This window comes from Gymnoscopelus braueri, assembly GCF_963280865.1.
Source record: "Gymnoscopelus braueri genome assembly, chromosome: 19".
NCBI lineage: Eukaryota > Metazoa > Chordata > Actinopteri > Myctophiformes > Myctophidae > Gymnoscopelus > Gymnoscopelus braueri.
In genome coordinates, this window is record NC_137621.1 from 30,974,067 (window position 1) to 30,985,462 (window position 11,396).

The window sequence follows — 11,396 nt, forward strand, 5'->3', positions numbered from 1 at the left end:
GCAGCAACCTTTTTGGAAGTAAGCATGATAAAACAAAAAGGCATGAATGAAGTTCGATAGAATTCTGATGTTGTGATTGATTTTTACATCTAAAACCATCACGGCATCTTACTTCTGGCGTCTTACAGTAACATGTTTAGCATGGGTGGCCTCAGTGGGCATCAACCCCTCAAACTCTGCATGATTTAGCCAGCTCTATCCACTGAGCTCTATAGCTATGGTATCTCTTTAGGTGCTAGTTCCATACTCCAAGCATTGAGTATTGCAGGCAATGGAGCCCCTAACGCCAGAAGTGTTACTGGCAATCTTCTACACATTGTGCTCCACACAGGACTTAAGTAACTTTGAACTAACCTCTGTGTATATGATATCCACGTGTCCTAACCACTTAGCCTGTGGGGAATGGCGAGTTTTTGACAGTATGATTGGTTGGCCTGAGTTACCGTGGTGAGGGAGGGGAAGAAAATCAGAGAGGAGCTTGTAAGATCAATCCCACTAATACCTCGTCTGTTTGCGCTCCATAACATCCTCAAAGTCTCAGATTACACATCCGGCAGGGCCTGATGGCCCAAACAAAAGTTAATTTTGTTTAATGGAAACGTTACCATACGCCAGTTCCACATGTACAAACTGGAGCATTAGATTAACTCCAATGAACTAATTGGAAGCAGACAATAGTACCGTTTTTCACAGTGGGATTTGCTGTGGTAGCCTGATCGCTGCAGAACTCAACGTTTTTCCAGTAAAGTATGATGCTGACAATCACAGAGAAGTGGTCATCATACATGAATTTTATTGAACTATAGCCCACTGACTTATAGAATAAATTTTACACTGTACAATCCTCAGTGTTCATTTATCCATTTATAACTGAGTATACAAATGTGGGTCCATTTGATTACATTGTACACTCTCAGAGTTAAATTAGCACTTTTTGTATTAGGGTAGATGCGGTAGACCTGGTCTTTGACAGTGACATGCAGGTATATAGACATACCGGTAGTCTCACGTAACCAGACGATCGTAGATCTCCGCCTAGTGATATGTCTGGTGACATCTACTAGTCATGTAGTTGCTAGAACTACACGCGCCGACATGGCCGCTAACGAATCTGCACCCACTGCTTTGAAAACAAATCATATCACCATACCAATATGAACGACCGTCCCGAAGTCTTTGCATTGGTTCTGCAATGCAGTATTTTCTTTCAATATCCAAATTGGTTCCACGCAGTTCTAGCAACTACATTGAATTTAGATGTCACCAGATGTATTTGTCTCTGTTCGTCTGGCTACACGAGACTAGTATGCAGGAGACATGACTGGAGTTTGACTATATGACCACTGTATACACAGGGTAGAATTAATGCTGTGGCCTCTGGCAGCTCCGAGGATCAAGTCGATGATGGGCTCCCTCCACATACTTTTGTCGGCAACGTGAGCAATGAGCTTGCAACTCAAACGTGTCCGTAGTCAAATTCGGCGCTCCAAGTCTCGGCCTCTCCCATATCGCCATTTGAATACGCGAGCGAGATGTGGCATACTAGCGTCATTCAGAAGTGAATATCTGCGAGGAGATGTTTGCTCAAGGCTGTTAGCATGTCACTTGATGGATGCACTTATACTGCCTCTCTTCCCCATGTACACAGCAAAATCCTCAGTGTTAATTTAACTCTTAAGATTGTACAAATGTAACTAAATGGACACGTAAAGTGTCCATTTGGTTACATATCTACACTCACTGAGTAACAAATGGATAAATGAACACTGAGGATTTTACTGTGTACATCTCACTTGGAGGAAAAAAAAAGAAACTAGAAGAAGTGGGATTAGCTGTTGATTTAGCGCAGCTCTCAGGGTGTCCAGCCGTCTTGAGAAAGGCCTGGACCAGAGAGGCTGCTGTCATTTGTAAAAATATCCTGGCCAATTAGCTGTCAGAGCTCTCCAAGTCTGGGCTTCTTTGGTACAGTAATACCCCTGTGCCGAGTCACAGCCCAATTACCCAAATTGTCCCCATATGCCTTCCCCAGTCTGCCTGCATGAACCCTGTTTATAAATCCTCTCTCTCAGCCTCAACCAGAGAACATGTGCTTCTGCTCAGCCAATCAGAAACCCGCAATGCAGTCAGGAAGCACTAATCTGCCCCCCGCTACCATAAAATGATCAGGGCTTTCATGCCAGCTTTGCAATCATATGCTCAAGACCCCGTCATGCTCTCTCCCTCCCTCCCCCCCCAACCCTCACTTGCTCTCTCTCTCTCCCTGCCACAAACTCATGCTATCTCTGATTTTCCTTTTATCAACCCCATGTGCTCACTTTACCCTATATTTCACTGCCTCAGGTAAAACGTGCTATTTTCGTTTTGATACTGTGCAGCCAGATTTATCACCAGACCTCCTCGCCTGAAATATCCATTCCAATAAAATCATGCATGTGGAATACAGACGCGATAAGATACAAATCAGAAGCCTTGTAACTTCAATTTCAACTTTTTATGTTTTTTCATAAATTAAAAGTAGTGTCACAGGCTGGTATATCTGCTACTTATTTTTTCCATATCCTGAAACGTAACGTTTTTGCACATGCAAGGTTTCCACCTGACAGCGACAAAATACAGTATTTATATATATATATCCACACAAGCAGTTGAAGAAAAGATATGTGTGTTCATGCAAGTGTAAGGCATACTTACGTGCATCACGCTTGTATATAATCTGTTTTGGCACGTGGGCACTGGCTTGCAACAAAGTACTGTATAAATAAGGCTTCACTTTTCATCCTGTCTTTCCTCTCATCTTATAGGATCCCACCTTGGAGTTTATGAGGAGGTTTGTCATTGGTCTGACATCCGGCACTATTTCCTCTTGTGTGAATATTCCCTTCGATGTGGCCAAGAGCCGTATCCAAGGTCCTCAGCCTGTACCAGGAGAGATCAAGTACCGCACCTGTTTCCAGTCCATGGCCCTGGTATACCGTGAGGAAGGGTATGATCACCTCCTAAGTACTTCATTTTAAATTGTATGGAGCAAGGGGAGGTGCTATAGGATGATTATACAAATATATGGGACTATATACAGTCTCTAAGTTAATAACATTACTCTGTCCCTTTATCTGTTCTGAATGTTTGTTTGTTCGTTTGTTAGCACAGGGAAATGGCCATGCTTGGAATGACAACTGAAACTTTCAGGAATGACGGCAAATGGTCCCTAGATCACCTGGTTACCTTTTGGGGCAGTTGGATCGAAGTCAAAGGCCATGAAAATTGGCTAAATAGATTTTTTCCATAACATTTAAAAAATTGTCCAACTGACTTCCAGCTTACTAGTATTCACCATTTCAAAGTTGAAATCTTATGCTTTGTGTGTTTGTTAGCGACTTTAGGAAAAAACAGGAAAGTTGGGAAGCGGTCCCTAGATTACCTGACCACATTTTGGGGGCAATTGGGTCAAAGTCAAAGGTCACAAATAACGTCACATTATTTTGTAATTATTTTATTTTGTAGCCATAACTTCCTCAACAATAGCTACATTTATCATTTCAGAGATATAATTGTATTCATCGAAGGTTTCAAAGGCTTCAAAGATTTGGAAGTGAAAAGTGATAAATAAGTGATAAAATTGTATATTTATTAGTTTTAGACATATTTACTTCTGATAAACAGAAGTCACATAAAGGTCTTTAATTTGTCAGTATGACCTTTGACTTTGAGCAACCTTGACAGATCAAACTAAAGGTCATTGCTTTTTCCTACGTGGATCAATGCCCAGAAAAGTCAGGGTTTGCTCAGTGTTGTTCTATTTAAAGGGAAGTGGGGTTTGTCGTGCCTGGCACCACTTACTGTGCTGATTGATGGAGAAACTTTGTGCACCCTCAGTAGAATTTTGGGTATAGCAAGTTGGTATAGGAGAAGTCTCTATACAATTTTCACCACTACTTCCATAATCATTGCTACTAGTGCTTTGTGCGCCATCAGTGGAATTTTTGGTATGCAATTTAAAAAAGCTGATAGTGAGCTTCATCAGAAGTTATATAAGTTTAGCCTGTTTTTATTCTTCTTTTTATTATTTTGTATGAATGAAGACCAATCCCTACATAGCTCTTGGTCCAAATTATTGGACCCATATTCTCTGTAATTCTCTGAGAATCCCCCACTTCAGCAGACAAACAGAGAAATTATTCTAAAATGGTGGTTGTCTACTGGAGAAGTACACAAATGTACCAGCCACAGCCAGCCAGTGTTTACCATCACTTGGCTGTTGGCAAGCGTTTACTTCCCCTGCCTACAGCAGAAGTGCTTGCGTACAGAAGCTGGCCGCCAAGCCTCTGTGATCCATTGAAAAGGACTAGATTAGTGAATATATCATCACAAAACGGCCAATGACTGGACTATTATTATTTTCTAGGATTTAATGCAATATGGGAATCTGCCATCTGTCGCATCAGTTTTTACGTATAGTATACAAACGTATCTAGCCATACCTCCAGTAGTAAATGGTGTGAGCATCAGATATGCAACAAAAGACTCCTTTGACCCTAGACTAATCATGCATGATAAATAATTTCTAGACAAGGAAATAAGAGCTGGGAGTGCACACACACTAGATGTGGGCCAATGAGATGTTTGTCGTTAGTGGACACAAGAGCCTAGGGGCCTTGCTCCACAGAAATGGCACCGAAGCCCCGTCTTTCCAGGGGTGCAGAGAGGGGGTGCCCCCTCCGCCACATCCAGTCCCCCTGCTCTAACACAACACAGTCGCAGCTAATTAGTGGTCCCTATGGGAGACGTCGTTAAGCAGGCCCTAACGAGCCGCGCGGCGCTCCGCGGGTCAATCTAATCAGACAGAGAGCCAGGGAGGAAGTGGGTCGAGCCTTATTAACGCCACCAGTGGCGGGGGCAGGCAGTGGGATGGGGAGCGTGAGGCGGCGGCGGCCAGCCACTGATCACCTTGAACACATTAAGGGGCAGGTACCCTCCGCCACTGGCCATTAGGCCTCGCTCTGTACCTGGCTGGGGTGAGAGACAGGCAGGCCGCCAGGCAGACAAGCAGGCAGTTGCCTCCACACACACCCCAGTTGTGCCACCATACACATACTCACACATTTATATAGACAGGCACACAGTGTACACATATACATGCACTTACACACACACGCACGCACGCACGCATACACGCACACACACGCACACACGCGTAACCATATACCTCTATCTCCCCTGATACTGCCATACTGAATTCCAGTTTGTAGTACAGTTACATCATTTAACATCATGTTTCTCCCTTCTGCAGATACTTGGCGTTGTACAAGGGATTAGTTCCAAAGATAATGAGGCTTGGACCAGGTAAAGTGAACAACATTCATTTGGCCCTCATGCTGATATTAAAATAGTCATATTGGGTGGCATGACGCAGGTGGCTGAGATTGGTCATAATTACTTTGTCTTGATATTGTCTGAATAATTGTTTTGTAATTGGAGGGCAATTTTAAATCATTATTTTGGCAAACGGAAAATCTCCATTAATTAGTCTGGGCTGGGATTCCCAAAATCCCTTCACTACTAAAGAAGCCCTGGGCCAAATAATATTTGCAGATCATTTCTGTGGTTTGTTTTAAGCCACACCTGAGCCAAATAGGTGGGGCTTAGTCTCTCATAATAATAGGATAGGATATATAATAAGACAGTGTTGATATCACAAAAAACATCCGGTGATTTAAAACAAAACTCTGAGAGTTCTTCACTGTAAATACTATTTGACCCAGAACTTTGCTTGATTGTAGACTCTCTGTAAAGAAGAGTGTGATGGGAAACCATCACACTCTTCTAATCACATCACTATCTAATCTATCTCTCCCGTGGACACAGGTGGAGCTGTGATGCTGCTGGTTTATGAATATGTGTCTGGATGGCTGCAGCAGAATTGGTAGCTCCACCCGCTCTACCAAAGTGTCACATGAGTCCAAAGAATGTTTTATCTACTATCAATGCACAATGCCATTATGGACAGTGCATGTAGTACACACACACACACACGCGCACACACACACACACACACACACACACACACACACACACACACACACACACACACACACACACACACACACACACACACACACACACACACACACACACACACACACACACACACACACACACACACACACATTTGATTGTGCCAATCATACCCACTCGTGCAAAATCTGGAGTGTTCATTTAACTCTTGAGTGTGTAGAATATTGACATGAATTCCAAAGTTTAACCAACATTGCTGTTGGGGAAACTAGTCTTAATCTAAATGAAAAAAAGAACTCAATATACTTAAAAGAAAAAACCTGTATATTTTTCATTTACTGTACTTTTTAAAATGTGCAAGGGTTTTTTAATCGGTTCTGTGGGGGTTTGGTTAGGTTTCACTTGACAAACAAAATAAGTGATTAGACAATAAAGATGCACTTAGATGATACTGGACCCCTGGAACCCTATCACCACCAGCACAACAACTGTATTGTGTCCAGTTGAACACAATGGATCATCATCTATTTCCTTGTTTATCTGTGTGAAAGATATATTTTTCAAAGTCATTTGTCATTTAATACATACTTTACATTTTTATACTGTCAGTACAAATAGGAAGGCAATTGGATTGTTGATTTGACATATCATAGAAAGTGTGTTAATCTTACATGTCATGTCACCATGTTCAAATTGTGTCACCTTATGTTAGCAAAACAAAAAGCAAAAATTGCTTTATTTAGAGAAAAAAATCTATACTGTATTTTTCACTTTATTGGTAACCAAATTAAAAGCAAATGTACCCCCCGCCATAGTTTGTGTGTGTGTGTGTGTGTGTGTGTGTGTGTGTGTGTGTGTGTGTGTGTGTGTGTGTGTGTGTGTGTGTGTGTGTGTGTGTGTGTGTGTGTGTGTGTGTGTGTGTGTGTGTGTGTGTGTGTGTGTGTGTGTGTGTACGCGCGTATATGTTTAAATGTGCTTGCTTGAGCATAGGCCTAAATACTGCACACAGGTGTCCGTGATATGTGTTTGTCAGCTTTCGTGTTACATGTGTGCCATGCATTGAATGGGAGAAGTATTTCTAGATTGCAGAAGTGCTACAATAGAGGCACGCCACTTCCATCTACTTTACCTCTTCTTCAACCCACCCCACTCCACCTTACCCCACACCATTAGAACCCACTGTTGTTTGAGAACCTGTCAGCCATTGTGGCAGCGTTGGCCAACGGCGTGTCAGTCTTCTTGCTCTCCCTGTAGAGATGAGTCAGTGCTTCAGCATAGCTGACTGCAAGCTAAAACAACAAGCCCCGAGAAATTCAAATGTGACTGAGGAATGGAGGTTACTGCACAAGCATACACTCCCTGAACTGATCTATCTCTTACACCAACACATACACCCCCTACACACACACCCCCCCCTACACACACACACACACCTGTTGCTCAACCTCAGGGGTAGTGGATGCTCCGCATAAACACTTGACTTCACTGACTTATTTTAATTCATTAATCTGTTTATCAATCCTATATATATACTATATACGATATAGTTTCGTAACTACCCAATTATGCTATTGTACAATCTGATGTGCTTATATTGTGTTGTCCCATGCTGATAATAATAATGAATATATTCTGCATAAGAGATTTAGATGGTGTACTTCCAATATGTTTGTCATGGGTTAATGAACAGGTTAATGGAATAAGGCCATTACAATGTAAACTGTTAGTGAACCCATCTTAAGCTTCTCTGGCAGTCATGGGTCATACTGAGTCAGGTTTTCATTTGACACTTGTCATTAAAGTGAGAGGAGTTGCCCTCTGCCAAAATGGAAAAGACTCCTGGGTTTTTTGCCCGGAGGCCTGGTGCTGATAGACGAACAACTGTGACTTGCTGATTGAAGGAATTGTAAACGTTTTAACCTGCACTCTCTGTACGGGAGTGCTGAATGCATACGTTTGTTTGGGTCTTGACAACTTGTAGCGTGTGTAACATGTATTGCGTAGTAACAGCGACCACCCTTCACCTGAATTCTTTGCACACCATGCTGACCATAAATCTTCGGCAACCTTGTTCTCCGTCACCCCCTTTCTTACTCGTTTTTTGCACCCCTATCCCACATATTCCTCATCCTCGCCCTTATAGGTCTACTTCAACATTTCCATTCCTTGGCTCCAGTCTGACAGGCATGCAATCAGGACGTGGCTGGACCTGTCTTTTCCTATGGAGCCAGGGTGAAACTTAATGATTAATATGCATTAATACTGTATAGGTCTGGTGAAGGCAGTGGTTCGTATTGGCATGATTAGACATGGAAGGCACACACACACACACCACAGTAGCAGACAAGGAGCCACGAGCCAGACAAGCTGTGAGCACATTTTGTTTTTTCTTTTTCTAAAAAATGGGTTTTACTCACCTGTGCTTAAAGCTGCTGTTTTAAGGCATTGGGAAAATAATCTGGCTGTTGTCAGCTTCTCCTTAAACTCCTCCAGTGAGCAAGAACATACATAAAGCATAGTGTATTGCAGTAGTGTTATGTACCCTGTTCAGTGTTACTCTGAAAAAGCACTGTCTCGCTTCTGATTGCATGTGGAGAAGTAAAGATAACCATATGACATTGAAGTCAGACTCAACATCATTAATTATAAACACGTGTTTGCCCCTATTTTTAAAACGATGCCAGTAGACCTCACTTCCATAAGGTTCACTTACATTAGACTACACAGGAACACAGATTGGGTACACTATACGTTTTCGAGAAAGTCTTTCTCCCACTGCAACACATGGTTCAAGTTCCTTTAAAACGCTGGGCTCCGTGCAGAAAATCCTGTACATTTTAATATCGCTGTGTGACTTAAATTAAACGAGCCTTGGCTATAATAGAGAGACACCTTGGCCACTTGCAGACAGTGGTGGACTAAACAGTAATGAAGTACATTTACTTAAGTATAGTGCTTTAGTAAAAAATTATACTTATGGCTTTCACTCCACTGCATTTCAAAGACAAATATTGTACTTTTGACAACACTACATTTCTAGGAAGGGGAAAAAGTAGGCCTACATTATTAATTAACCGCTTAAGCCCTATGTTAAATATAATGGAAAAAATAGCAGATCTACAAGCTCACGATGCAAGGCACTGTGTGCTTGTAGATCTGCTATTTTCATTCTTGTTGATATTTTTGAAAAAAGTCTGGAAAACCTTTCATTCTTTTTGTCTGAATTTTAATACAGCAATGCATTGATATTATTCGAATACTTAAGAATTTTAAAAAGCAAGGAGCCTACTTTTGCAGTCTACCGTATTTTTTATTCCACTGCTTTAAAGTACAAACAGAGGAACTTTGTACTTGTAGTTAGTTGAGTAATATTTGACCAGGACTATCTATACTTTGACTCGGTTACAACTGGGGTTGAGTACTTTGTCCACAACTGATGACAGGCCTATATCCAGAGATAGCAGTAGTAGGCTACTTACTAGCCTACTTAGGCTACTATAATAAAGACACCTTGGTCACTTGGCCATAAGAACTGCCACCATGCATCATGGAGAGTTGTTGGCAACTATCACTTACTTCAGTGGTTCTCAACCTTTTTCAGGCCGCGACCCCCCAAAATAATCATATTTGAACTGGGGACCCCTGCCCCCCCAAAAAAATGTTTTGCTTCTGTCTTATATTATTTGACAATTTGGCCAATGTTTGATATTTTTTATATTTGGAATAGTTTGTTGATTACTTTTGATGGAATGGTCTTTTTTTATTTAATTTCTTTTTTTTATTAAAAAGGTCTTAAAAGTCCTTAACCCCCTGGGGGTCCCGACCCACATGTTGAGAACCACTGATTTACTTAAACGTGACGGGAGGGTTGGCTGGTACGGCGAGCGTATGATCAGCACGTCCCTATGATGTGGTTCATGTACGGTCAAAGAAACACTAGGATCCCTGAGCAACGGTCCGTGACCACTGACTGGATGCGGGGGAGAGCGCTTTCACAGTCAAATCAGCCCCACTGTTTACACTGTCACACGGAGGGGACTGTTTATGCTGTAACACAGCAGGAATTGAGGTGATGGGTGGGGGTCATAACCAAAATACCCCCCCACCCCCACCCCTCGCCCGGTGGATAATAGGTCTACTATGTAAATTAACTGCAGGTTAGTTTTATTAAATTATAAATGCAATGCATGGGCCCCATGCAGTTTGTGCGTTTTAGGACTACAAAAAAAAAGCCTGATTTTAAAGTAGTCATTAATATATTGTGGGGCTATTTTATTATTGTCGTGATTTGTAAAGTGGTCTGCTGCATGCCACTTTACAAAGAAATCATGCCATGAGCCCTCAGCCCTGTGCTTCTTGCTAAATTCATATTCATGCCATAAGGCTTTCGTTTCATTAACAATGACAAGATAGAGGTAGCATATTATTAGCCTCTATATTATTTATATTCCCCTGCCTGCTATTTTCTGAAAAGTGGGCGTCTAGGATAGGCTGTATGAAATTATGTATCCGAATTAAAGTTTGGTATTTCTGAAATTTCTGCTGTACGTTAGGCCTATTAATTCATTCGTTTTATAAATTGGTGAGAATTCTTACCAATTTTGGCCCGACTTAAAAGTCAGAATTAAGGCACAAAGGCCTTGACGTTTTAATAAAATGAGACTATTTGTCTGATTTTTTTCTTCACTCCCCATTAGGCATTCTTCTGGTGGAAAGTAACCAAGGTACAGTACATGTACTCAAGTTTTTTTTTTTACTTTTCTTGAGTATTTCCAATTTTCAGTACTTTTACTTCTACTCCACTACATCTCAGAGGCAAATATTGTACTTTTACTCTGCTACAATTATTTGAAAACTTTAGTTACTATAGTTACTTTGTAGATTTTGATTATTATTACAAAACATACATCCACTTCAACCCTATGTACATTTTGGCCATTTGAAAATAGCACTCAAGTGCTCAATCTGCATAATGAGTACTTTTACTTTTGGTACTCTAAGTACATTTTGATGCCAATACTTTTATACTTTTACTCAAGTACATTTTGAATTCCAGACTTTTACTAGTAACAGAGTATTTCTACATTGCAGTATTGATACTTTTACGTAAGTTAAACATTTGAGTACTTTTTCCACCACTGCTTCTATCTGGTGTCAATTAGGCCTGTACCACCACCACAAGGCGCAGCCGACCATGTCAAACAGGCTCTGTCCTTCTTTCCCAAAGTGTTAGCAATGCATTTGGCTAGCAGTAGCAGGCCGTGACGTGTGGAAGTGAGACTAACATTTGTCGTGTATATTCTACGAGCAAGCACATCATATTTTTTGGAAAGAAAGCTTAAATTAGGCTGCCACGCTTTCGCTGGTAAGTCGACTTTGTGTGG

The 11,396-nt window shown here is 41.4% G+C and overlaps 1 protein-coding gene across 2 annotated transcripts in view; it reads left to right on the forward strand.

The window, feature by feature from the left end:
* slc25a21 (solute carrier family 25 member 21) overlaps nt 1–6,117 on the forward strand; it is a 116,924-nt gene extending 110,807 nt beyond the window's left edge. For both annotated transcript variants that reach the window (XM_080414014.1, XM_080414015.1), the window contains 3 exons: nt 2,802–2,983; nt 5,288–5,340; nt 5,863–6,117. In XM_080414014.1, coding sequence (XP_080270140.1) covers nt 2,802–2,983; nt 5,288–5,340; nt 5,863–5,924 — 297 coding nt within the window. In that variant the 3' untranslated portion in view covers nt 5,925–6,117. The remainder of the gene's footprint in view (nt 1–2,801; nt 2,984–5,287; nt 5,341–5,862) is intronic.
* Nucleotides 6,118–11,396: the final 5,279 nt, after the last annotated feature.